Source organism: Penicillium citrinum, assembly GCF_028827155.1.
Source record: "Penicillium citrinum strain IBT 23319 chromosome Unknown utg000003l:1.0-4596430.0:1.0-4598250.0, whole genome shotgun sequence".
NCBI lineage: Eukaryota > Fungi > Ascomycota > Eurotiomycetes > Eurotiales > Aspergillaceae > Penicillium > Penicillium citrinum.
In genome coordinates, this window is record NW_026622688.1 from 2,872,662 (window position 1) to 2,894,289 (window position 21,628).

Here is a 21,628-nt window from a genome sequence, read left to right on the forward strand (position 1 = left end):
AAGGACAGCCGGCCAGTCGACTACTGGGGTAGCTTATTCCATGCCGACCAGTCAACAGGAGCACCTAGGGGCTTTCTCGCGGCCGTCGCCCACACAGTTCGCATTGCATCCATTTCCATCTTGCGCCGCTCGGGGTCATTCCAAGACTCGTCCACCTCGGCGAGTTCTTCCGGGGTAAGATGAACCCCATGAGAGTGGAGTTGGTCAACAAGGCTGATCTTCTTCGGCCATTTCAACTGGCGAAGATCCCCACTGGGGCATTGCTCAAGCAGCCAATCGGCGTCACATACCTCCTTGATTTCTTCAAGGGTGCGGAAGGCTGGGGGGTGCTCAGTTTCTTGAAGACCTGGAGCCTGAGAAGTCGCATCTTGCTGGAGAAGAGAAGTTCCTTGGCGATCGATGGTTGGAGAGTTGATGTCGGGCTGGGAAAAGGGCGAGGTACGTGTCATGCTGGAAGAAAATCGGTGCGCTTCGCGGAGACGGCTCGGGGTCTTAGGCTTGAATTGTTCGGCCTTGGTGCGAGCGCGAGTCAGCGGCGACGCGTCTTCTGGCTCGGCCGCTGTTTTTTCATGGTCAGCAAGGGTACCGTTCGGGTTAAAGTGCACAACGGCATCTGGGGGATCGTCCAAAGAGTCTGGGGGAGGAGATGTTCGGGCCATGGGATCTCCTGGGTGATTTCTACCGATTTCGCTGGTTTCTTGTCGCGATCCAGTTTCAACGGAATTAGGTGGAAGGAGGTCATCTTCGCCAGAAATCCGAGGACTAGAAAGCAAGTCCGAATAAACAGCAGTTTCGCTCTTCTTTTGTGCCTTGTAACCTCGGTAGAGCTCCATTCTCCTTCTGCGCAACATCTCCAGATTCCCGGGATTGAAACCTGAATTTTTCCACCTACCAGTATTGTTGGATTTTTCATTTTCAAGACGAGTATTTTCTCTCTCGGCGTCGATCTTGTCTTTCTCAGCGAAGAACCTTTCTGCAAGACGACTCGTTTCTTCCTCAGCCGGATCGACCTGAAGTGGATTGGATTGCGGAGTAGCTGCCTGGGAACCCTGCGAATTGGTCTGGGGGCCTTGATGGAGGGATCCCAAGGCTTGAGTATGAAAGTCAGCATGAGGGTTTTGGATGAACTCATTGTCCTGGTTGGGCTCTTCCGTAGAGCCACCTGGGGGGAGAGGAGGGAGGCGACGAGCTGTAGGGAACTTCAAATGTCCCTGAGGGATTTGTAATTTTAATTGGGCCCTCTACTCTCCGCGGTGGAGAGGAGGGGAGGGAATGATCAAGAAAAGGTTCGGCAACTGGGGGACTCACCAATCGGTTCGTGACTGAGACCTGGAAGCGTTGTGTTCGATTCTCCGGAGATCTGAGGTCGGTCATGTGGATGAGGTGAGCTTCGAGGGAGATCGGCCTCAGAGATCAAACGACTGGAATCAATCGTCTCCAGGTCCGGTACCGCATAAGTTCTCCGAGAGTTGGGGCGGAATCCAGGTTGCTGTGAAGGCGACAAAGTTGCAGAAGATCTCTTCGTGGGTGAACGGTTCTTAGCAGGCTGACGGCGGGTTGGCTGTTTTGGAGGATCGACCTTGATCTTCTTAGCAGATGGAGCGCCAGCTTCCGCATTCTCTGCCTCTTCGGCCTGGCGCTTTCGCTGCTCAGCTTCGTAGAGTTCCTGAGCAGCGTATTCCTCCTCGGTGTAGGTAAAAAAATCATCGTCCAGGCAAAAGCCACGTGCCTTTGGTTTGGAAGTAAGGACGGGAGAAGGAGGTGTCACCTCTCGCTTACGCTTTTCTGAAGGCTTTCTTGAATCCTGGCGACCATAGCAATGGGCCTTGAGCTCTGGGTCAAGGCCACTCGAATAGAGCGACACGGACCGGGTCAACCTGTTTGCAGGCGAGGCGGCCGAGGTGAGTGCTCGGGTCTTTGAAGATGGGCCGTCGGTATTAGGCACAACGGACAGGGTTGACCGGGAAGGAGTTGCCGGGGTGCTGTCCGAGTGGACGGCTGGAACACCATATTAGTATCCTTTCCGGAAGTGTCAAGAGAAAATTACGTACCAGGACTTTCTGCTGTTGTGGGCGTACTACCAGCGTACCGGTCGCGGATGTTGGTCCATCGTCTGGATACTTGGTTGAACGCCCATTTCACAAAGCCAGGGGAAGAAGGTGACTCTGCTTGATGGGACCTTTCTGCAGAGGCATTCACCTCAGTTGGTGCATTACCTGGTTTCGAGGGGCTTCCAGTAACTAAAGCATCATCATGGGTCAAGTGAAGGCTGGCAGCTCCTGGGTTTGTCATAGGAGTACTAGCTTGTGGAGGTGGGCGTGTGGTTAGATTAGTTGAATCAGACACACCTCCATCGGCCTCATTCTGAGACAAAAGCTCGGGTAGACGGTACAAGGTCCGATCAATGCGACCGCTTGCCTCGCTTCGACGGCGACGAGAGATAGCAGCGTAAGAAAGGCGGGTTCGGCGGATCGGCGTTGTCTTGATAGATTTCTCTACCCGGTTGAGACTCGATGGGCTGTTTGAAGGGCTCAAAATATCGTACGCCTTGGCTTTGGGGAACTTGCGTTGCGGTCCGAGGGGGGCCCATTTTACATCTGTTTGGGATGGGGCATTCATCAGCAAATTATCCAGGTTAGAATAGCGAATTTCGTATCCGTCGCATGGGGAATGTGGGCTTGTAGAGGTCCAGCGGGGAGCCCGAAGGGAAGACGGCACTGAGCGAAACTTGGGGTAACGAGTAAAGCGACGTGTGAAGCTTGCGATGCGTCTGAGAAGTCCAGGCCGTTTGAAAGGAATGGTGGTTCCATATGAAGTCGTCTCTGGTTCGCCAACAGAAGCCGCAGGTCCAGATGAAAAGGGCTTCGAATGCGATGAACAAACATCAGACTCATTCGAGCGAGTCTCGAGTTCAGAAGAACGAGTCTCAAGCTCCAATGAAAGACATTCCGGGTCATTCAATCGATTCTCTACGCCCTCCGACATTTCGGTATCACCCAAACGAGTCTCAAGTTCAGAAGAACGAGACTCAAGCTCAGGTGAAGAATGCTCCGAGTCATACACACGGGCTCGTAGATCTTCCGACGATTCAACATCATCTAAGCGAGTCTCAAATTCAGAAGAACGAGTCTCAAGCTCAGGCGAAGAATCTTTTGCGTCGTAAAAACGGTCTTTTCTTTCGTCCGTGCAATACGACGACGACAAGAACGCTCATTTTCCTCTGCTAGATCAAGCTCCTCTTGACGTTTACGCTTAAGCTCAGAGGCCATGTTCTCGTGTTTCTTCCGTGTGAGGTCTCTGCGTTCGACATCCTTTAAGAAAATGCGCTCGAGCTCGCGATTGTCTCTTTCCCACTGCGTTTCCCCTTCCCTAAGTGGGGATTCGGGACGAGGCATAGAGCCTCCCCGGGGAATGTAAGGGAAACCAGTACGAGGCGGTTCGGGACGGACTGGCTCAGTCATACACCAAATCAACTCTTCTTGGGTGAGACGGTCGTCCGGTTCACTCAGGCAAGGCTCGAGTTGCAAGGAGTGAGATTTCATTGCAGGAGACTCGGGAGTTATGACCGAATCCGAGTTCATCCAATCCGAGAAGGATTCACCAAAATTGGTAAGCCTCGGCTGAAGTTGGGAAGAAACCAGCTTTTCGGAAGTCGAAGGTACATGAAGAGGGCCAGGGGGGAAAGACTTCGTGGGAAAGTGACTCCATAGCAGGGAGATCGACAGAACTTGCGAGCAGGACCAAATCCAACGGGGGAAGGTTGAGAAAACAATAATCCAGTAGGAGAATTTTGAGGAAAGACACTTTGCAACTCACAGTTGTCGGCATCGCCAGAGATTTCGGCGCCATCGATCTCATTTGGCTCGACAGATGGAAGGACAGACGTAGTTTGTTCAAATGAGTTGACGGTTGGCTGGTAAACTTCAGTGTCCTGAGATTGGCTGGTCGAGCCACCATTGCTGGCAGGATCTCCAGAAGCAGCACCTGCAGAATCACCATGATGCTGCTCAGACTCAGCAGTAACTGGTTTAGTCGAATGGCGGACAGATTTCTGATCCCAGCTGTCAGTCGGGGTTCTTGCTAAGCCCTCCATGTTCACTTACTTTTCTGCCACGGGTGGAAGGAGCCTTCTTTTTGCCACGAGTTTTTGGGGCCGTTGAAGCAGGCTTCGAATCTGCAGTCTGCACATCTTGAGTATCTTGATCTTGCGGTTGGGCAGAGGCACTTCGAGTGGCACGACGGCGGCGGGGGAATGTCGTCAAGCGACACATAGGAGCTGGGGGAGAGTGGCTTGGAGCGGGTGCGCATGGTGACACGCCAGCTACAGGCAAGCAGGAACTGGTGTTATGACTGTATGATAGTTGAGAATATTGTCATGAACGAAGACCAACAACTTGAAAGAAAGAGGTTTGTAAACGGTAGGGAATGATGGTGGAAGGGTGGTGAGAAGAGAGGAAGAGAAGAAAAGAAGAGCGTGTTGTTGTCGAGTGTTTATGTTCAGGGAATTATTGCGTAAACAAACCGTGTTTCGCAGTACCGGAACTGGAAGGCGCAACGCAAGAATCAATCGCGCTCTCGAGGAAGGTGCGATCGCTACGCGCAACTGGCAAGCGCGGATAGTTCGAAGCTTCGATTTCTCGCGGCTTCCGATGATGAGTCGGGCAGAATATTATTCTTTGTACAACTACGTGCTTGACCGCCTTCTGACTTATGCACATAGTAGATCCTTACGCCTGCAACTCATCACTGCAAAGATTCAATAGGTGCATTTCTGGTAAGTTCGTAGAAAACACAAGATCCAATTCACTGTCGAAAAAGATGAAAATGTTCTAAGAGGTGATTCATTAGACGGCCACCCACAGATGATCCATTCCTGGCTTTAGCGAACAAAATAGATGGTCATAGGGCAGATTTTCCGTACTGCAACAGATATTGCAATAATTTGAGTACACTAGTATAATAATGGCGCAAAAAAAAAGAATAGATAGAAAAAATACAATGCTATTTATACATAGACACCGGCCGTTAGATCAAAAGGTGAACGGTTCGGATGAGGAAATTTGTTTTGCTTATACTGAGTGTCAACTCGCATCCAAGGGACCACGCTGAACGGTCTAATTGAAGTACGAAAGGACGGAAAGTCGGGTGTACCATGTCCATGAATACCAGGAAGACCTTAAAGGCAGATTTCTCCCTTCCATGCAGCCTCGGAAAGGCCAAGGGTCTCCATCAAGTTCTGCCATCTAGGGCCACCACGCTCCTTCCGACGAACATATTGAAGTAGCTTCTGTCGTTTGTGAACAAGAATCTGAAGATTCCGTCTGTTGTGTTTGTCCTTATTGGAAGACTGCAAGTGTCGGGAAAGATTCAAGATCTTAGCGGTGAGAATGGCCACCTGAACCTCAGGGGAGCCAGTATCGGGTCCAACACGGGGTACTTTCTCGAGATGATTGGTGGCAGACTCTTGTTGAACACTGGCAGGCTTCGGGGGTAGAACAGTATCGGTGGTGTGTCGGCCAAACTGCTCAATGCACTTTTGGACAATCAATCGAAGACGGTCTTTGGTATTGCCATTGTTGAGATTCACGATGCGCTTGATAGCTTCCTCTGCATTCTTGTGCTGTTGATTATGCAACTCGGTGATCTCCTTTTCGGCTTGAGGGTCTGCAGTGTCACGGTCTGGGTTTTGAAGTGGCTCGGTCAGGTCCTTCGAGAATTCGAACGCGCCGCTCAACTCGTCGGATTTGAGGTAGTAATTGAGGTCTGTGTTTGAAGCAATTTGTGTGCCACTCTGGATGGCTTGTAGTTCTTGGATGAACGGTGTTGGTTGACTTTCCACAGGATCACCAAGTGAGGCCTCCCGTTCCGCCTGGAGGACCTTCTGGCGGGAGATGTTGGCCGCCTTTCGTTGGCGCGCCTGTGAGGCTCGGAAAAAGTCTGTGGTTTTCTGTTGGGGTTTGGATTTGGTGGATGCTGCTCTCACGGTCGACCTGGTTGCGTGCGACAATGAAACCAACGGACTCTGGCCAGAGATTGATCCTGTGACAAGAATTAATCAGACTGTGTACTCGTGCAATTGGGTGTACAATAAGTTTCCAGTGAGTATCTTACCGGCAAAAGCCTTCACTGAAGGCTGAAATAACAAACGAGGCGGCATTATGAACAGATGCAATCAACGGCTGGCTCTCCGAACAGCGCAGTAGAAGTTCTTCCGCGACTCCCAGCTTTTGGCCGGGAAATCTTACGGTCCGACGACAGAGAGACGCTAGTCCGCTTTGGTCTTTCTGCCTGAGGCTAAATATTAATGCCTTACGACGTGGATTTTTCGAGATGCCTGAGATATAAGGTGAGATATCATTACCTAATCTTTGCTGCCCTAGCCCTAACACTCACAATGGCGCAAGCGAAATTCTTCCGAAGCGCGGCGAGGATTTCGCGAACTCCGCCTTTGATTTCTTTCATCTCCACGACAAGAGCCAGACGATTGATCTTTTTCCACCTCGTCAATCAATCAATCGCCCACCATGGCCCCCTCCCAGCTCCCCCCGGTTTTCAACCCTACCTCGCAGGACATTGAGATGCTCCTCGCCGCTCAGTGCCACCTGGGTTCTAAGAACCTTCAGGTGCACATGGAGCCCTACCTGTGGAAGACCCGCCCCGACGGTGTCAACGTCCTGAACATTGGCAAGACCTGGTAGGTTACAAAGGAACAGGAAATTCCGCTCCATCACGATAGGAACAATTGGCGACAGGATCTAACGTGCGTCACAATATAGGGAGAAGATCGTCCTGGCCGCCCGTATCATCGCTGCCATTGACAACCCCGCCGATGTCTGTGTTATCTCTGCCCGTCCCTACGGTCAGCGTGCCGTCCTGAAGTTCGCCCACCACACTGGTGCCACCGCCATTGCTGGTCGTTTCACCCCCGGTAACTTCACCAACTACATCACTCGCTCTTTCAAGGAGCCCCGTCTCATCATTGTGACCGACCCCCGCACCGATGCCCAGGCCATCAAGGAGGCTTCTTACGTCAACATCCCCGTCATTGCCCTTTGCGACACTGACTCCCCCACCGACTTCGTCGATGTTGCCATTCCCACCAACAACAAGGGTCGTCACTCCATCGGTCTCGTCTGGTGGATGCTCGCCCGTGAGATCCTCCGTCTCCGCGGTACCCTCGCTACCCGCGAGACTGAGTGGGACACCGTTGTCGACCTGTACTTCTACCGTGACCCTGAGGCCGAGGAGAACAAGGAGATCGCCGATGAGTCCAAGGTCCCCGGCGCTGAGGAGATCGGTGCTGGTGCCGTCGAGTCCGGCTTCGCTGGTGACAACTGGGACGTGAACGCCCCCGGTGCTGGTGCTCCCGGCACTGCCTTCGCCGCTGCCTCCGCCGCTGTTGGTGCCACCAGCTGGGAGGCTGACGGTGCCGACTGGGCCGCTAGCTCCACTCAGCAGACCACCGAGTGGGCTGCTGAGACCACCCAGACCACCACCACTGAGACCAAGTGGTAAATGCGCTAGACGGTAATGTGGTTAGGCGTTGAAGGGGGGAGAGTTATATCAACCCCAAAAGCCATGGCGATTCGGGATGGTTGTGACGATATCTGGTGTCTAATAGGATACCAGGGAAAAAGGAAAATGCTCTTGTTTGTTCTTTCACCGCATCCATTTACAACAATGGAATTGAAATATCTCCCGAAATCCCCCTTGACATGTCTATCCTACTTTCTGTTCAAGTGTTCAAAAACAAAAGAAACTGAAAAACAGCAGAAGAAAAAAGAGCTTTTTTCACCGGGAACTTTCCAATCTTTTTGCATCAGTGGTCTCATTTACCAGCACTCTTCGTGATTTTTTGTTTTCGCATCCGGGAGGAATAGCGACGTCAATCATTGACTGGCGCTTATGAGGGAAAGATATCCAGTCACACATTTGTGACTGGGGGAAAGCCCTGTGCTGTCAATCAACGAGGTGGACTTAATCGTTACCTTGGTTTCTCCCTGTATGTATAATCTAGTATTCGGAAAAAGGTGTGCTCGGTATTTCAAGTCCTATGTAAAGCATGTAGTGTAATTGGCTGCTATATCAGACACACCAGACCGGTTAAATGGGCATTATGTACAAGCCTCATCGCCTGTGTATTTGATATTGGGAGTTGAGTGTGTCGGTACTTGATGCGCTACAATATTCTACTTCCAAGGCCACTTAATACATTTCGTAACAACGTAGATCAACCATGTCTAGCCCTGCAAGCGCGTACGCTGGTCAAGCAATTCCCATCACCCACGCACATCTCCATATTCAAAATTTAGAAAGAGAGATTAGAGAATAAGGCAGCCACCAGCAGTTTGACCACCCTTTGATGTGGTGGTCATTCCGGCCATTCGAGCCAGATCTTCAAACGTCTCCGCAAGCAACTCGCCCGTCACAGCTGAACACTCGGCGTACCTATCACAACGGAGCTCTTGGGCAATACGATAAGTCTTTGATGAAGTTTAGTTCAAGTACCGCCATTTGTTTTGTTTGGTATGCACCTACTTCCTGTGGGTAGATTATACCCTCGCCTTCCGTCCGTAGATCTCGCTTCAATCCAAGTAACATAACCGGGATGCGTTCACCATGACCATGTTGAAAGTATCGAGTTATGTCGTTGCGCCACTTTTTGGAAATACAATTAGCTCTTTCAATGATATAAACTGCCTTATAAAAGAGTTGCTCACTGCTTTTAGTCCGTCTAGTGTCCCTCGATTGGAGATATCAAACGCTATGACCACCACGTCGGGGTGAAGTGACGTCCAATGTTGATTGGGACTTGCAGTGTCATAGAGCTCGAGCGTGAACTTCTTCTTTGAAAAGCGAATGTCGTAGATAAATGGCTGGTCGCTATCACGTAGAGGCTCGGGTGCACTTTCTACTGTCGTCCCAGGCTGTGATGGTGACGGGCGCCGGCCATTCTTTAGGCGTCTATTCGACCATTAACTCTTGAACCAGCATCTATCTTTAGTATTTGAGGATGCGAGAGAAAAGTTTCTTCTCTGAAGAAATATATTATAATGCTTGGGGTCATGACTAACGATAAAAATGTGGATTTTCCACACCCAGCGTCGCCCAGGAGCAACAACGTTACTGTGGCCTCGGGCTCTGTGGCTTCTATTTCTGACATGCTATTGCCTCTCTGCGTCTTTTTAGCTTAGATCGGGAAGACTGGGGCTTCAGAGGCCATTCGGTGTGAGTTGTCTGTATCGGCAATGAGAATCCTCTGTCATGGCCAGGAAGGCGGTTGATTGAACTTCCATGGATTCTATCAGTAGAACTCCCGAGATATAAAACTGCACCACCTGAACACCCCAAGCGGCCAATTCCACAAGATCCAACAACACTATAGCTCTGGAGGTATTCAGAGCTAGTAGGTTATTGTGAGTGGTTTGTAGCTTCAAGGTTCAAACTGCAATATCATGATTTATCTATTTCTTACACTAATTTACATGGTTGCTTTGAAACAACCAGCTGATCAGAGCATAAATTACAATACAATACAGAATTATTACAGCAAATACCAAACTCTCCGCGGAACCTCAAATTTCTCTCGCAGGAAGAGTCGAGCTATTCTCCACACTAAGCGAGACAAGTTTCTCTCCGAATCGTCAGAGGTGGTATGTGGAGGATAGTACCGATCAATTTGTCTCCGCTGCGCATTTTAACCCAACACATCAGCAAATCGCAAGCACGTCTTTTGAGCCAAAACAGTCCACGCACGCCGCAAATAATGGCGGAAACCGGTGCTGAGGGGCGCCCCGACTACACAACTTGGTCAAATTCAAGCCTGATTCATCGGATCACAGAGCTTGAGCGACAGCTCCATTCGCAAACCACGCAATTTACGGCTTCACCGGCGCAAGACTCGTCACGCGCTCCCATTGCAGAAGGCATCTACGAGCCCGCGATTCCCGCCCCTCCATCCTCCGTCGCCCAACCAAGGAAGAAGAGAGCCCACTCCCCCGATGATATTGTCCACAAGCCTGCGCCATCTCAACCGCCTAAGGAGGATCGCGATTTTGACCCGTCCAAGTACAATACGCGATTCATTGCGCTTAAATTCGCATACCTTGGACAGCGATACAATGGCCTTGAACACACGAATGGGAACACTACACCACTTCCTACGATTGAAGAGATTCTGTGGAAGGCTATGCGACGAACACGTTTGATTCTTCCTGAGACAAGTTCTGACGACGAGCCGAATGATGTCCAGCCACGGGAGCTTCGTCCATACTGCATTCATTGGGATGGGTGTGATTACTCAAAGGCGGGCAGGACGGATCGTGGTGTCAGTGCATTTGGACAAGTTGTGGGCGTCAGGGTCCGCAGTGCTCGACCAAAGCCTAAGCCTCAAGCACAGACTACCGATCAAGAGACTGAGAATGATGCGATGCAAGTGGAGCAATCCACTAACCAAGAATGGGACGATATCGCCGACGAAATTTCATATGTGCAAATCCTGAACCGGGTCCTACCAGATGATATTAGGGTCCTCGCCTGGTGCCCAAATCCTCCTCCTGGCTTTGATGCCCGCTTCTCCTGCCGCGAACGCAGATATCGTTACTTCTTCACTCAACCCGCATTTTCTCCTACCCCGGGACCCTTTGGATTTGTTAACCGAGCAGGAAATGGCCAGGGTCCACGTGAGAAGTACCGCGAAGGCTGGCTCGATATCGAAGCTATGCGTGAAGCGGCCAAGTCTTTTGAGGGTACTCATGATTTCCGCAACTTCTGCAAGCTGGACACTAGCAAGCAAATCAAAAATTTCGAGCGAATTATTTTCCGTTCCGACATTGAACGCGTTGATCCTAAGACCAGTCCTTTGGGCTATGTGACTCGACCTGGATTCCAGCCGCATGAAGATTCCGCGCAGGATGTGGATATGGCTTCGGACAATTCCGTGGATACACCTCCACAGGTGTACTCATTCACCCTATATGGTTCTGCCTTCCTGTGGCATCAAGTTCGCCATATGGTTGCAATCTTGTTCTTAGTTGGACAAGGACTTGAACCACCATCAATCGTCGCGGATTTATTGGACGTGGTCAAAACCCCACGAAAGCCTGCATATGAGATGGCCTCTGATGCCCCACTAGTCCTGTGGGACTGCATATTCCCGGACGAGAGCTCCGGAAGCCGAGACGATGCCTTGGACTGGGTATATGCTGGTGACCAGAGACTCAACAAAAACCGCAGTGCAAAGGGCGACAGCAAATTCGGACTGAAGGGAGTAGTCGACGGATTGTGGACCGTCTGGAGACAACGCAAGATGGATGAGATCTTGGCAGGCGCTCTATTAGATCTCACAGTCAGCCAGGGTGACCAAGGTTTGCTCGAACACATGGATGGCATGCAAGGTGCTGGAAAGAAGCAGAATAGAGGTGCAAAGGTCTGGCAAGGCGCGGACGACTCTCGTACGGGTGGGAAATATGTACCCGTCATGAAGAAGTCGAAGAACGAGCCCGTCGACGTCCAGAATGCCAGATGGCTGGCTTCGAAACAGCGCAAGATGGCAGCAAAGGAAGAAGCTGAGAAGAGCGTATCCCAATCATAGAGTGGTATATACTAATACTGGATAAACCCCTCTCATAGCAACCCCAATGATTAAAATAAGCGTTCACCTTGCCCGTGTGAAAATCGAATTGTTAAATATATAGTCCTGGCAAATTATGATTTTGCATCGTATAGGCATCGTCGAGATCCTCTCCATACTTCTTCAAGGATCTCGCGTTTTGGTAATAAGTGCTAGCAACCCCATCTGGTTAGCCTATAAAGTATTGCAGTATGTGAAAAGAAGACCTACTGGGAAAACAACCAGAACGTCTGGCTCGCCCTCCACTATTACTGCCAAGTAAAAGCGAACCTCGAATCCTTTAAAGGCTTCATGGATAACGATGTCCTGAATCTGGGTTGTGGGAATGAACCTTGTTGCGGCCGAGGACAGATAAGTCGAGGAGGATGTCGAGGTCTGGATACCAAAACCCCGTATTACAAAAAGTGATTCCTCTGTAAACTTGGGTTAATACATTATACCACAGTAGAATATTTATGATCAATCTCTCGTGACATACCGGTGTATCCTCTCTTGAAAACGCAATAGATCACTAGTACACTAACAACCGTTATGACCCAGGGATTGTACCTGTCCACCAAGTGGCACACATGAGCTCCAACCGGGCTGGACCAGATGGCCTGCCATTGAGCCATGTTATTTCCCTGAAGGAAAAACAAATTTCGGGTTCGTGCGGTGAAAGCAATGATGACGCAGCAAAAAAGGAGCGCGCGCATGAGTATCTGGATTCCGAAGAGGATCTTTGCGGGGGAATTCGAGCGCGGTGACGCATTAGAAACAGTGAAGCTGACGGTCGTCGGCGACGGCCGCTGAACCCTTAAGTGACCAGGCATCGCAACAGCGGGAGATCACGGTGAAATGCGTATAAACTGACAGTCGATCGCAGTCCAAACGAGCTCGTAGCGCTGCCACGACCTGCGCGGAGCTCAAATCGGAGCCAAATATACGCTAGTCCACACTAAGAATAGTGGGTATCTGCACGACCGTATCTCACGTGATATATTTCCTGAAGGACTCCGTTGACGGGAGCTGTACTGTCGGGCAACAATTTCACCTTTCTCCCACTGAAGCTTTGATCATGGGAGACCGATCACGCAGTAGGTCTCCTCGTCGACAGGATGATGGCGAGCGAGGCCGGCCAAAAAAGACTGGAGGATTTCGATGGAAGGAAAAGAGACGCGATGACGATGATCGCGGTGACGAACGCAGACTAGACCGTGGCTATAGGGATCGAGGCGATCGGGCTCGTTCACCACGTAGAGATCGTGATGGAGAGCGATACAGAGACGGACCTCGTGACCGACGACGTGACGACCAAGATGCCCCACAGGAAGATCGCGAGAAGAAGGAAAAGAAGGAAAAGAAAAAGAAGGAGAAAAAGCCAGCTGCGCCCCAGTCGTCCGAGCCCATGATCGTGGTCCATGTGAACGATCGTCTGGGTACGAAAGCTGCCATCCCATGTTTGGCATCAGATCCAATCAGTAAGTCCAGCACAATATTCTTCTTTCCGCGCATAATTCGGGAAACTGGCGAGCACCAGGAAACAGCCCAGGAAAGTCCACTGACGCTCGTTTAGAACTATTCAAAGCTCAAGTAGCTGCACGGATCGGTCGTGAACCTCATGAAATTCTCCTTAAACGACAGGGCGAGCGCCCATTCAAGGATCAATTAACGTTGGAGGATTACGGAGTGAGCAATGGAGTTCAACTTGACTTGTGAGCCTTAAAGCTACCCCAGAACCCCACACTATTTGATCAACGATGATACTAACAATTGCTTAGGGAGGTCGGTACTGGCGACTAATGGCAATCCATTAGCAGATCAAAAAGCAGGATTGGATCAACGCAATGATCTCCCCTTTTTTAAAATTCAATTATTACGGGCCAGGCGCATGGAGCGGATTATTTCACTCTTCTTTTAAACGTTTTTCTCCTTTTTCTCTTCAAGATCATTCATACTGACATCTTCTCTGTAAATACGCACATATCTGTATCTACCGACAAATGGAATGCGGTGTTTCTCTCGCTCCATGTCCGCAATAGTCATTTGCTATTAGGATAAATGGTTAATGGCAGTTCATTAGCATCGTAACGAGGATGTCTTGACAATTCCTTGATTCATCCAAGGGGAAGGATCGATCATCCTCCACTCACTAACCCTCCTAGAGAATCATCAATAACTTCCGCTACGTAGGGACTAAACTTCAATATAGGGAATCATACCAAGGGTTGGTATGCCACGGACTTATCGGAACAGACAAGATAGTAGGAACCTATGATTTGGAAAAAGGAAAGAGAGAGCTCAGAGGCTGTGAAACCAAATGAAATCCTGCAAGGGCTTGTGTGATGTTGATCTGTCTTATTTACTTTCCTCATACTACTGTACATACATACAATGCAGTATTGAATACATACTGCAACCATTCAGCATCTCTAAGGATCTTCGTGCATTGCGTCGCCGTTTTCTGCGGGGCGGCTGGCTTGCCCTTCCACGCTAGCCCGATGCAGTAGAATGACACCTCAGGCCACAAATTAAGCAACCAATTCGAGTGCGGCAGTTGTTCCACTCTCCAAAGAGGCTTTTTTTCGAATCGCGGGACTCACACGAGCTTCATCATTTTCTTTTCTTGCCCGGGTACTTCCTCTTATTGAACTGCATTCAAGTTTCGTCTTCTTCACCCCGCAATGCGGTAGTCGCTTTCACTCTCAATTTCTTACATCTCTCTCCTCTCTTTGCGTTTTTATTCACTCTCCGACATCGCTCCCCAGATTTTCTGTCCCGCCGCCAGATTTCTCCAAAAGTCTCCTCCACCTTCTACCCTCAAAACCTTGACCGATCTGCTCTCTAAGCCGCCAATATTCCCGAGAATACAAAAGAATATATCAAACGTTATGGTTCGCAACCTTGTTGTCATCGGGGGAACTTCTCACCCGCAACTGACTGAATCCATCTGCGGTGTACTGGGCATCCCACCTGCGGAGGTTCTGCTGTCCAAGTTTGCCGTGGGCGAGACCCGGGTCGAAATCCAGGAGTCTGTTCGTGAGAAAGACGTCTATATCATTCAATCCGGCGGCGGAAAGGTCAATGATCACTTGCTGGAGCTTCTCATCACCATCTCCGCTTGCAAGACTGCTTCTGCCCGTCGAGTTACTGCCGTTCTCCCACTTTTCCCTTACTCTCGCCAAAGTGATATTCCTTATGACAAGACCGGAGCTCCCCTCGTCAAGTCATCTATGGCGAACCGGCCCAACAATGGTTACACTTTCGAAAGTACCCCTCCTACCCCGGGTCCCGGCAAGCCCGAGGGTCTCGGGTTGATGAATGGCATCGATGGCCTTCAAAAGAGTCTGGCCAAGGCCCAGATCGAAGATAGCAATGGCAGTCCCGTAAAACGACGTCCCGCCAATGGGCTTCCGCGCAACGACACTACCGACTCGCTCAAGTCCCTCACCACAAACGGAGGTGCGGAGGATACCGCAAGCACCGTATCGGCCTCCAACTCCTCCAAGATCAATGCATTCCAACCCCGTCCCGGATACAAGCAATGGGTTGCGCAGGCCGGTACTCTGGTCGCCGACCTGCTCACCTGTGCTGGCGCCGATCACATCATCACCATGGATTTGCACGACCCCCAGTATCAGGGCTACTTTGATATCCCCGTCGACAACCTCTACGGCCGTCCTCTCCTCAAAAACTACATCCAGCGCAACATCCCCAACTATAAGCAGTCTGTTATTGTCAGCCCGGACGCCGGTGGTGCCAAGCGCGCAACCGCAATTGCGGACCAAATGGGCATGGAATTTGCTCTCATTCACAAGGTAGGCTCCATACCCTTCTTTCTTTTTCCTCCCAGAGACCCACCTAGTATACCTCTTAATAAGATGAGACTGGCTAACCCTTGCGTCTTTCCCCTTTTCTTTACAGGAACGTCGTCCTACAAAGATCACAGACCGCCAAAATGCTACCATGATGCTTGTTGGCGATGTCCGGGATCGTATAGCCATCCTGATTGACGATCTGGCGGATACATCTAACACAATCACTCGTGCCGCCAAGCTTCTGAAGAAGGAGGGTGCCTCTCAAGTCTACGCTCTGGTCACCCATGGTATCCTTAGCGGCGACGCCATTGACCGTATCAATGCTAGCTCGTTGGACAAGGTTGTAGTGACCAACAGCGTGGACCAGGGTGATCACTTGCGCCGATGCCCGAAGCTCGAGGTGCTAGAGGTCGGCCACGTTTTCGCCGAGGTGAGTCACATGAGTTGCATTGCGTTCTCCCTGGCGCCACATTTGCTGACCGCTTCAACTAGGCTATCCGTCGTGTTCATCACGGTGAAAGTATCAGTGTCCTGTTTCAATATGATTGAGGATTCCCCGTCTTTCTTATGGATGAACATATTCTCTAAAAACGAACGAAAAAAATGACGCTGTGGGACTGACCTTTCCCAAGCTATCATTCGAAACGAATTTCTGCCTTTTATTTTTCTTATTCTTATCCATCTTTTTCTTTTTATGTTATTGTGGGCGTTGTCGACGTGAAATTTTTCCCTGATCCTTTCCCGTGTTGAATTTCTTCCAATATAGAAACATGGTCAAAGTAGACTTGCTGGCCTCGGAGAGCCCTTGTATTTGTGTGACTTCGTTCTGCTTTCAGATCCTTGCTTCCTGGGATGCCATTTTCTTTTTCTTTATGTAGCTGCTGCTACTGCCGGCCACCTGCACATATGGGCCCGAATCAAAATCAATTCTGTCTACCCTTCCTGGTATATTGATTCCATATATATGATAGTATTAGTAGTATTTTATTTTTGGATTATAGGGTAACCAGGGGAGCAAATGTACGTCTATCAAACGTAGGAGAGCGAAGCTAGTACGCGAGTATAACGTCCTGTACCACTAACCCAATAAAATGTTCATCTGTAAGATGTAATTTATTCTTCTATATCACAAAAAAAAAAATCCACGAAATTCCCAACGCCTCAGAATTTAAGGAGCCAAGGATAGCCGAAAGCAGTTGTGGCCATTTTTCCCGGCCAAGGGATGGTGCGCTCACTTGATACTCAGAAAGAAAACGACGAACTGGGTACTCGATATAACGAAATCAGCTGCTCGCCAAAGCGAAATTGCACAGCCAGAGAGGTAAATACAAAGAATAAGAAATTATGCGAGGTCATGATGGCTAGGCTTAGAACACGGAGATGAAGTTTCCAATTCTCTCCTTCTGATTCTGAGCAATGCATTCTGAAATCCAGGTCACGTTTCGGATTTCCTGTCCAGTATTAGTCTCGAAGTCTAAGCTTGATATTTGAGAAATGGAATAGTTCTTACCTGCTCCTTCAGTTTCATCCATCCGTAAACCACCGCCGGGGTGAATTGACGGGTAAAGACCAACTTCGACATATCCATTTCCTTTTGGTAGAAGAGATCCTCTAAACTCTTACCATCGGCAGGGCCGCCGCCCATGCCTCCCATACCGCTGCCACCTTGGCTCAGACCAACAGCATCAAAGAAGGCTTTGTAGTCTGCAACTGCGCTGACAGCAAGAGCGACACCTTCAACGTCCTCGGCACGGGAAAGCATCAGACTACCTTCCGGGTATAGTTTGCCGAATTCAGGGTAGAGCTTCCTCCGCTCTTGCTTGGAAAGCTCGGTGCCGAACGAATTGAGGGTGATATTGATGGATCGGCGATCGGCTTCGAACTGCAGGATTTCAGACATAATATCCTGGGTTGGGCTTCCGGCAAAGTCGGGGTGGGTATTGACGAAGTTGAAGAAGTCTTCCAAATAGTTCTTGTACAGAGTGTTGCGGACGATCTCAATGTTCAACTCATCCAAGTCTTGGTGGCTCAAACTACCCTTGAAGTAGGGGGCGAGCGGGGTCTCGATCAAAACTGAATTGTAAAGCTCCTCGATATTGGTTGCGACACATAGCACAGGCAGAGTCTCAAACCAACCCAGTGGGTGGCATCGTTCCAGGAGTTCTCGGGTGTCTCGCTCATGCAGGGTGCCGGTAATCAGCAAGGCGATGTTATCGATCATGTAACCATAGGTAAGATACTCTAGGAACTTGGCAGTTGACCCAGTCGACTGTGCGATTAGGTAGCGGAATTCAGAGACCAGCTTGTCGGTCATCTTGCCGGCGAGTGCTGAGGTGGAGGGGTTCGGAGGCAGAGCGGCTAGGAAGTCGCCATAAGAGGGGCCCAGTTGAAGTTTCACATCTACCAAGAAGTATATTAGGACCCGATATACGAGGCAGAAGTATACAAATTGGCCTACCATCAATGGATTCGCATTGTGTCAAGTTGGAGTAGTTCTGGCCGGTCAGAAGGCTGTTCCGATACCCTCGGACAATGCCCTCGACGTACCTTGGACAGTTAGCACAATATTAACCCACAAGGAACATAGATACACTCACCCGCCATTCACATTGAAGAAAAGGCCTTCCATGGTGTGCGAAATGGGAATGATGGGGTTGGAGAGAGGAACAGCTGTAGCTCCCTCGACGCTGTATGGCGGAGGCCGTTACGTAAGCCACAGCCACATGTGGCTTCCGCTTTTTTCTGCAAAATTTCTTGCACATTTTCTAGATTCCTCCTCCTCCACGATTAAAGCGTCCACGGTCCACACCTTCTTTCAGTCTTTCTTTCGCCTTTTGACCTGGGCTTATTATTATACTAGCTGAATTTTTATTTTTCCAGCTTCGAAGCCGTGGTCGCCCACCATGTCGCTGTTCATCTTGACCGAAACCAGCGCGGGTTACGCCCTGCTGAAGGCCAAGGACAAGAAGCTTTTCAAGCACGGTCTGCCTGAGGATGCCAACACTGCTGAGGGTGTTTCCAACCTGTACGTCTTCAAAATTTCCTATCTTTGACGAATTTTTGGTGGGGAGGGGGCGAATTGCGGATCAGGCGCAAATTTTTTGTCGCAGCGGACAGCGACGCTAACATCTCCTGCAGGTTCAAATTGAAGGGTTTCCAGAAGTTTGACAGTGCTGCTGCGGCTGTAGAGGAGGCTGCTGCCATCATTGAGGGCAAGGTTACTACTCGTCTTTCCTCTCTTCTCGACAATGTCAAGGATGAGAAGAAGGTTTCTCTGGCTGTTGCCGACCCCAAACTCGGTATGTTTCAACCATCTTGAAATTGCTACAGAATTTTGGCTGACAGCAAAATCTTTCCAGGTAATGCCATTGGCAAGCTACCCGGTCTTTCTATTGAGTGTATCGCCGACTCTACTACCCACGATGCTTTCCGTGCCATTCGTGAGAACCTGACCTCCCTCATCCCCGGCCTGGCTCCTAGCGACATGTCTGCCATGGCTCTTGGTCTTTCGCACTCTCTTGCTCGCCACAAGCTTAAGTTCTCCCCTGATAAGATTGATACCATGATTGTCCAGGCCATTGGTCTCCTGGATGATCTTGACAAGGAGCTCAACACCTATGCCATGCGTGTGAAGGAATGGTATGGCTGGCACTTCCCTGAGCTGGCTAAGATCCTCAACGACAACATTGCCTACGCTAAGCTTGTTCTGAAGATGGGCATGCGTTCTAACTGGGAGACTGCTGATCTCTCTGAGGTCCTCCCCGAGGAGATTGAGGGTGCCGTCAAGTCTGCTGCTGACCGTTCTATGGGTACGGAGATCAGCCCTGAGGACTTGGAAAACATCCAGTCTCTCGCTACTCAAGTCGTTGAGTTCCACGACTACCGCCAGCGTCTTGCTGGTTACCTGACCTCCCGCATGAACGCCATTGCTCCTAACCTGACTGCTCTCGTTGGCGAGCTTGTCGGAGCCCGTCTTATTGCTCACGCTGGTAGCCTGACCAGCCTTTCCAAGAGCCCCGCCTCTACCATCCAGATTCTTGGTGCCGAGAAGGCCCTGTTCCGTGCCCTGAAGACTAAGCACGATACCCCCAAGTATGGTCTGATCTACCACGCCTCTCTCATCGGTCAGGCTACAGGCCGCAACAAGGGCAAGATGGCCCGTATTCTTGCTGCCAAGGCTTCCCTGGGTCTCCGTGTGGATGCCCTCGCCGAGTGGGATGACGATGCCACTGAGGAGGACAAGGCTGCTCTCGGTACCGAGGCTCGCTTCAACCTGGAGCGCAAGCTGGCTGGTATGGAGGGCAAGCCACTCAAGCCCCGCGGTGTTGCTATTGCTCCTACTGGTACTCCCGCTGCCCCCAAGTTCGACCTGAACGAGGCTCGCAAGTACAACCCTGATGCCGATGCTCTCGCCGACGAGGAGCCCACCCCCGCCAAGAAGGACAAGAAGTCTAAGAAGGAGAAGAAGCTGGTCCAGGAGGTTGAGTCCGACGAGGAGATGGCCGATGCCGATTCCGATGATGAGTCACAAGCTAACGGTACTGCCGACTCTGAGTTGGAGAAGATGGCTAAGAAGGCCGGCCTCAGCGTTAAGCGATACCAGCGCAAGCTCGAGCGTGGCGAGATCTCTTTCGATGCCTCCGGAAACCCCTCATCGGTTAGCAAGAAGGACCTGAAGAAGGCGAAGAAGGAGGCTAAGAAGTCCGACAAGGAGGACGGCAAGAAGCGCAAGCGTTCGGACGAGGGCGAGGATGAGAAGAAAAAGAAGAAGAAGAGCAAGGGCGAGTAAGGGTTTGCTTTTGATTTAAAAGTTTCGTACTATGTGATGGCTTCGCGGATCTGTATGATATCACTTTCTCTTTGTTTCGCGGCCTACTCGCATTTGGGGGCATTTCAACGTTTTCTTATTTTTTGGCGCAGACGGTGCTTGATGGTACAAGGCAGTACAGTTTAGCTGGATAATCTGTTCATATTTCAATTTGCTTCCAACCGTAGCCATCCTAAATTATCTCTATCTCTATATCTATAACTCATCATCTCTGCTCAATCTCCCTGGTGCTTGTCGGAGCTTGTGCGAAAGTAGGATTTATATAGTTGACCGCCCTTCATACCGCCATATTAACCTGGCAGAAGAGTAATTTTCCCTCTGGGCTCATCTCTACTACTAGATATTCGTCTACACAGGTCATAATGAGGGTAAGTTGGCTTGTCAGCGTTAGAAAGCCTTTTACTCACAATAATATTTAGATACTCGATCCCCAATCTGCCGTTCTCACAAACGTAGAGGTGCTGGCCTATTTATCGGCCAACCCACCCCGCCGCCCTCCAAACCCGCCTCCAAATGCGCGACGAAATTGGGTTCCAAGCCCAGATCTTCGAGACCATAATACTGTGGTGAAAGAGGTAAGGATGAGATAGTCTATACTATCATCCTGTTTTAGTCATGTGTATCCCGTAGGGTGGTGCGGAGCAATAGCTTACCGAGGCAACGACTCCGGCTGAATTGCACTGAAACACTGTGGGAAATACTCGCTGGAAGACAGGCCTGACAAACCATTTTTAGATTCACAATTATGCTGCTCGGATCTCTCCCCATCTCCTCCGATACCCCCGCTTCACAAGCCGACCCTCATCCTCTGCATCACAATCCCAAGCAGCCATGACAGGAACCTTGAGAACCAATGGCCACAGCAACCAAGAGGGTACCACTGATACCGGCGCCTCTCCCATTTATTCCTCAGAACCAACACCAATGGACATGGCTACTCGTGACCTCATTATCAAACTGCGCCCTTATAAACTCACCAAGGCGGAGGTAGTCATGATCTTAAATTTAGGCCTAGGCGTACCGAGCGGGGACTCTGGAGCCACAGCTGAAAATGGCGTGGTTAATGGAGACAGTATGGATGTTGACGAGGCACAGGCTAATGGTGATGGGGAAGAGCAGGAAGAGGAAGAAGGGGAGGATGATGGGGGTGCGATGGCACTTTTTGATACTGTGATTGAAGAGCGAGAAGGGAGAATCTCCGATGAGGATGTCTTGACAATTCTTGGAATTATTCGAGAAACACTCCATGAGAACTATGGTAATTAGTGAGAGGGAGTGATGCTAGTTATGTATGATTTATTTTCTGTTTTGATATCCGGGGCTAAGACCTCAAATTCAATGCATCTTTATAAATATTGGAATAATCTATGC

The 21,628-nt window shown here is 50.1% G+C and overlaps 12 protein-coding genes across 12 annotated transcripts; 6 read left to right on the top strand and 6 right to left on the bottom strand.

Moving 5' to 3' along the window:
• Positions 1–20: 20 nt before the first annotated feature.
• N7469_004289 (uncharacterized protein) lies at positions 21–4,271 on the bottom strand (the record flags this gene model as incomplete). Its single annotated transcript, XM_056643209.1, has 6 exons — positions 21–1,189; positions 1,309–1,998; positions 2,052–3,149; positions 3,200–3,620; positions 3,704–4,051; positions 4,104–4,271. 6 exons carry the CDS (start codon positions 4,269–4,271, stop codon positions 21–23), a joined length of 3,894 nt encoding a protein of 1,297 aa, XP_056502621.1.
• A 905-nt stretch (positions 4,272–5,176) lies between these two features.
• On the bottom strand, positions 5,177–6,157 carry N7469_004290 (mitochondrial 37S ribosomal protein uS15m; the record flags this gene model as incomplete). Its single annotated transcript, XM_056643210.1, has 2 exons — positions 5,177–6,039; positions 6,112–6,157. 2 exons carry the CDS (start codon positions 6,155–6,157, stop codon positions 5,177–5,179), a joined length of 909 nt encoding a protein of 302 aa, XP_056502622.1.
• A 301-nt stretch (positions 6,158–6,458) lies between these two features.
• On the top strand, positions 6,459–7,515 carry rps0 (40S ribosomal protein uS2; the record flags this gene model as incomplete). The annotated part of the gene is made up of 2 exons (XM_056643211.1): positions 6,459–6,694; positions 6,777–7,515. The coding sequence occupies exons 1-2, from the start codon at positions 6,525–6,527 to the stop codon at positions 7,513–7,515; spliced, it is 909 nt and encodes a 302-aa protein (XP_056502623.1). The 5' UTR covers positions 6,459–6,524.
• An 806-nt stretch (positions 7,516–8,321) lies between these two features.
• N7469_004292 (uncharacterized protein) lies at positions 8,322–9,163 on the bottom strand (the record flags this gene model as incomplete). Its single annotated transcript, XM_056643212.1, has 4 exons — positions 8,322–8,483; positions 8,539–8,658; positions 8,721–8,964; positions 9,075–9,163. 4 exons carry the CDS (start codon positions 9,161–9,163, stop codon positions 8,322–8,324), a joined length of 615 nt encoding a protein of 204 aa, XP_056502624.1.
• Positions 9,164–9,766: 603 nt separating this feature from the next.
• Positions 9,767–11,593, top strand: N7469_004293 (pseudouridine synthase DEG1; the record flags this gene model as incomplete). Its single annotated transcript, XM_056643213.1, has 1 exon — positions 9,767–11,593. The coding sequence occupies one exon, from the start codon at positions 9,767–9,769 to the stop codon at positions 11,591–11,593; it is 1,827 nt and encodes a 608-aa protein (XP_056502625.1).
• Positions 11,594–11,706: 113 nt separating this feature from the next.
• N7469_004294 (PIG-H family GPI synthesis protein) lies at positions 11,707–12,444 on the bottom strand (the record flags this gene model as incomplete). Its single annotated transcript, XM_056643214.1, has 3 exons — positions 11,707–11,784; positions 11,843–12,045; positions 12,111–12,444. 3 exons carry the CDS (start codon positions 12,442–12,444, stop codon positions 11,707–11,709), a joined length of 615 nt encoding a protein of 204 aa, XP_056502626.1.
• A 245-nt stretch (positions 12,445–12,689) lies between these two features.
• N7469_004295 (ubiquitin-like protein HUB1) lies at positions 12,690–13,414 on the top strand (the record flags this gene model as incomplete). The annotated part of the gene is made up of 3 exons (XM_056643215.1): positions 12,690–13,092; positions 13,188–13,326; positions 13,393–13,414. 3 exons carry the CDS (start codon positions 12,690–12,692, stop codon positions 13,412–13,414), a joined length of 564 nt encoding a protein of 187 aa, XP_056502627.1.
• Positions 13,415–13,528: 114 nt separating this feature from the next.
• On the bottom strand, positions 13,529–14,041 carry N7469_004296 (uncharacterized protein; the record flags this gene model as incomplete). The annotated part of the gene is made up of 3 exons (XM_056643216.1): positions 13,529–13,660; positions 13,834–13,883; positions 14,026–14,041. 3 exons carry the CDS (start codon positions 14,039–14,041, stop codon positions 13,529–13,531), a joined length of 198 nt encoding a protein of 65 aa, XP_056502628.1.
• A 461-nt stretch (positions 14,042–14,502) lies between these two features.
• On the top strand, positions 14,503–15,978 carry N7469_004297 (ribose phosphate diphosphokinase subunit PRS5; the record flags this gene model as incomplete). Its single annotated transcript, XM_056643217.1, has 3 exons — positions 14,503–15,429; positions 15,536–15,859; positions 15,922–15,978. The coding sequence occupies 3 exons, from the start codon at positions 14,503–14,505 to the stop codon at positions 15,976–15,978; spliced, it is 1,308 nt and encodes a 435-aa protein (XP_056502629.1).
• Positions 15,979–16,796: 818 nt separating this feature from the next.
• N7469_004298 (H(+)-transporting V0 sector ATPase subunit d) lies at positions 16,797–18,058 on the bottom strand (the record flags this gene model as incomplete). Its single annotated transcript, XM_056643218.1, has 4 exons — positions 16,797–16,880; positions 16,940–17,829; positions 17,888–17,976; positions 18,027–18,058. The coding sequence occupies 4 exons, from the start codon at positions 18,056–18,058 to the stop codon at positions 16,797–16,799; spliced, it is 1,095 nt and encodes a 364-aa protein (XP_056502630.1).
• A 274-nt stretch (positions 18,059–18,332) lies between these two features.
• On the top strand, positions 18,333–20,218 carry nop58 (RNA-processing protein NOP58; the record flags this gene model as incomplete). The annotated part of the gene is made up of 3 exons (XM_056643219.1): positions 18,333–18,454; positions 18,568–18,728; positions 18,789–20,218. 3 exons carry the CDS (start codon positions 18,333–18,335, stop codon positions 20,216–20,218), a joined length of 1,713 nt encoding a protein of 570 aa, XP_056502631.1.
• A 401-nt stretch (positions 20,219–20,619) lies between these two features.
• N7469_004300 (uncharacterized protein) lies at positions 20,620–21,523 on the top strand (the record flags this gene model as incomplete). Its single annotated transcript, XM_056643220.1, has 3 exons — positions 20,620–20,625; positions 20,677–20,832; positions 20,993–21,523. The coding sequence occupies 3 exons, from the start codon at positions 20,620–20,622 to the stop codon at positions 21,521–21,523; spliced, it is 693 nt and encodes a 230-aa protein (XP_056502632.1).
• Between the last annotated feature and the right edge of the window lie 105 nt (positions 21,524–21,628).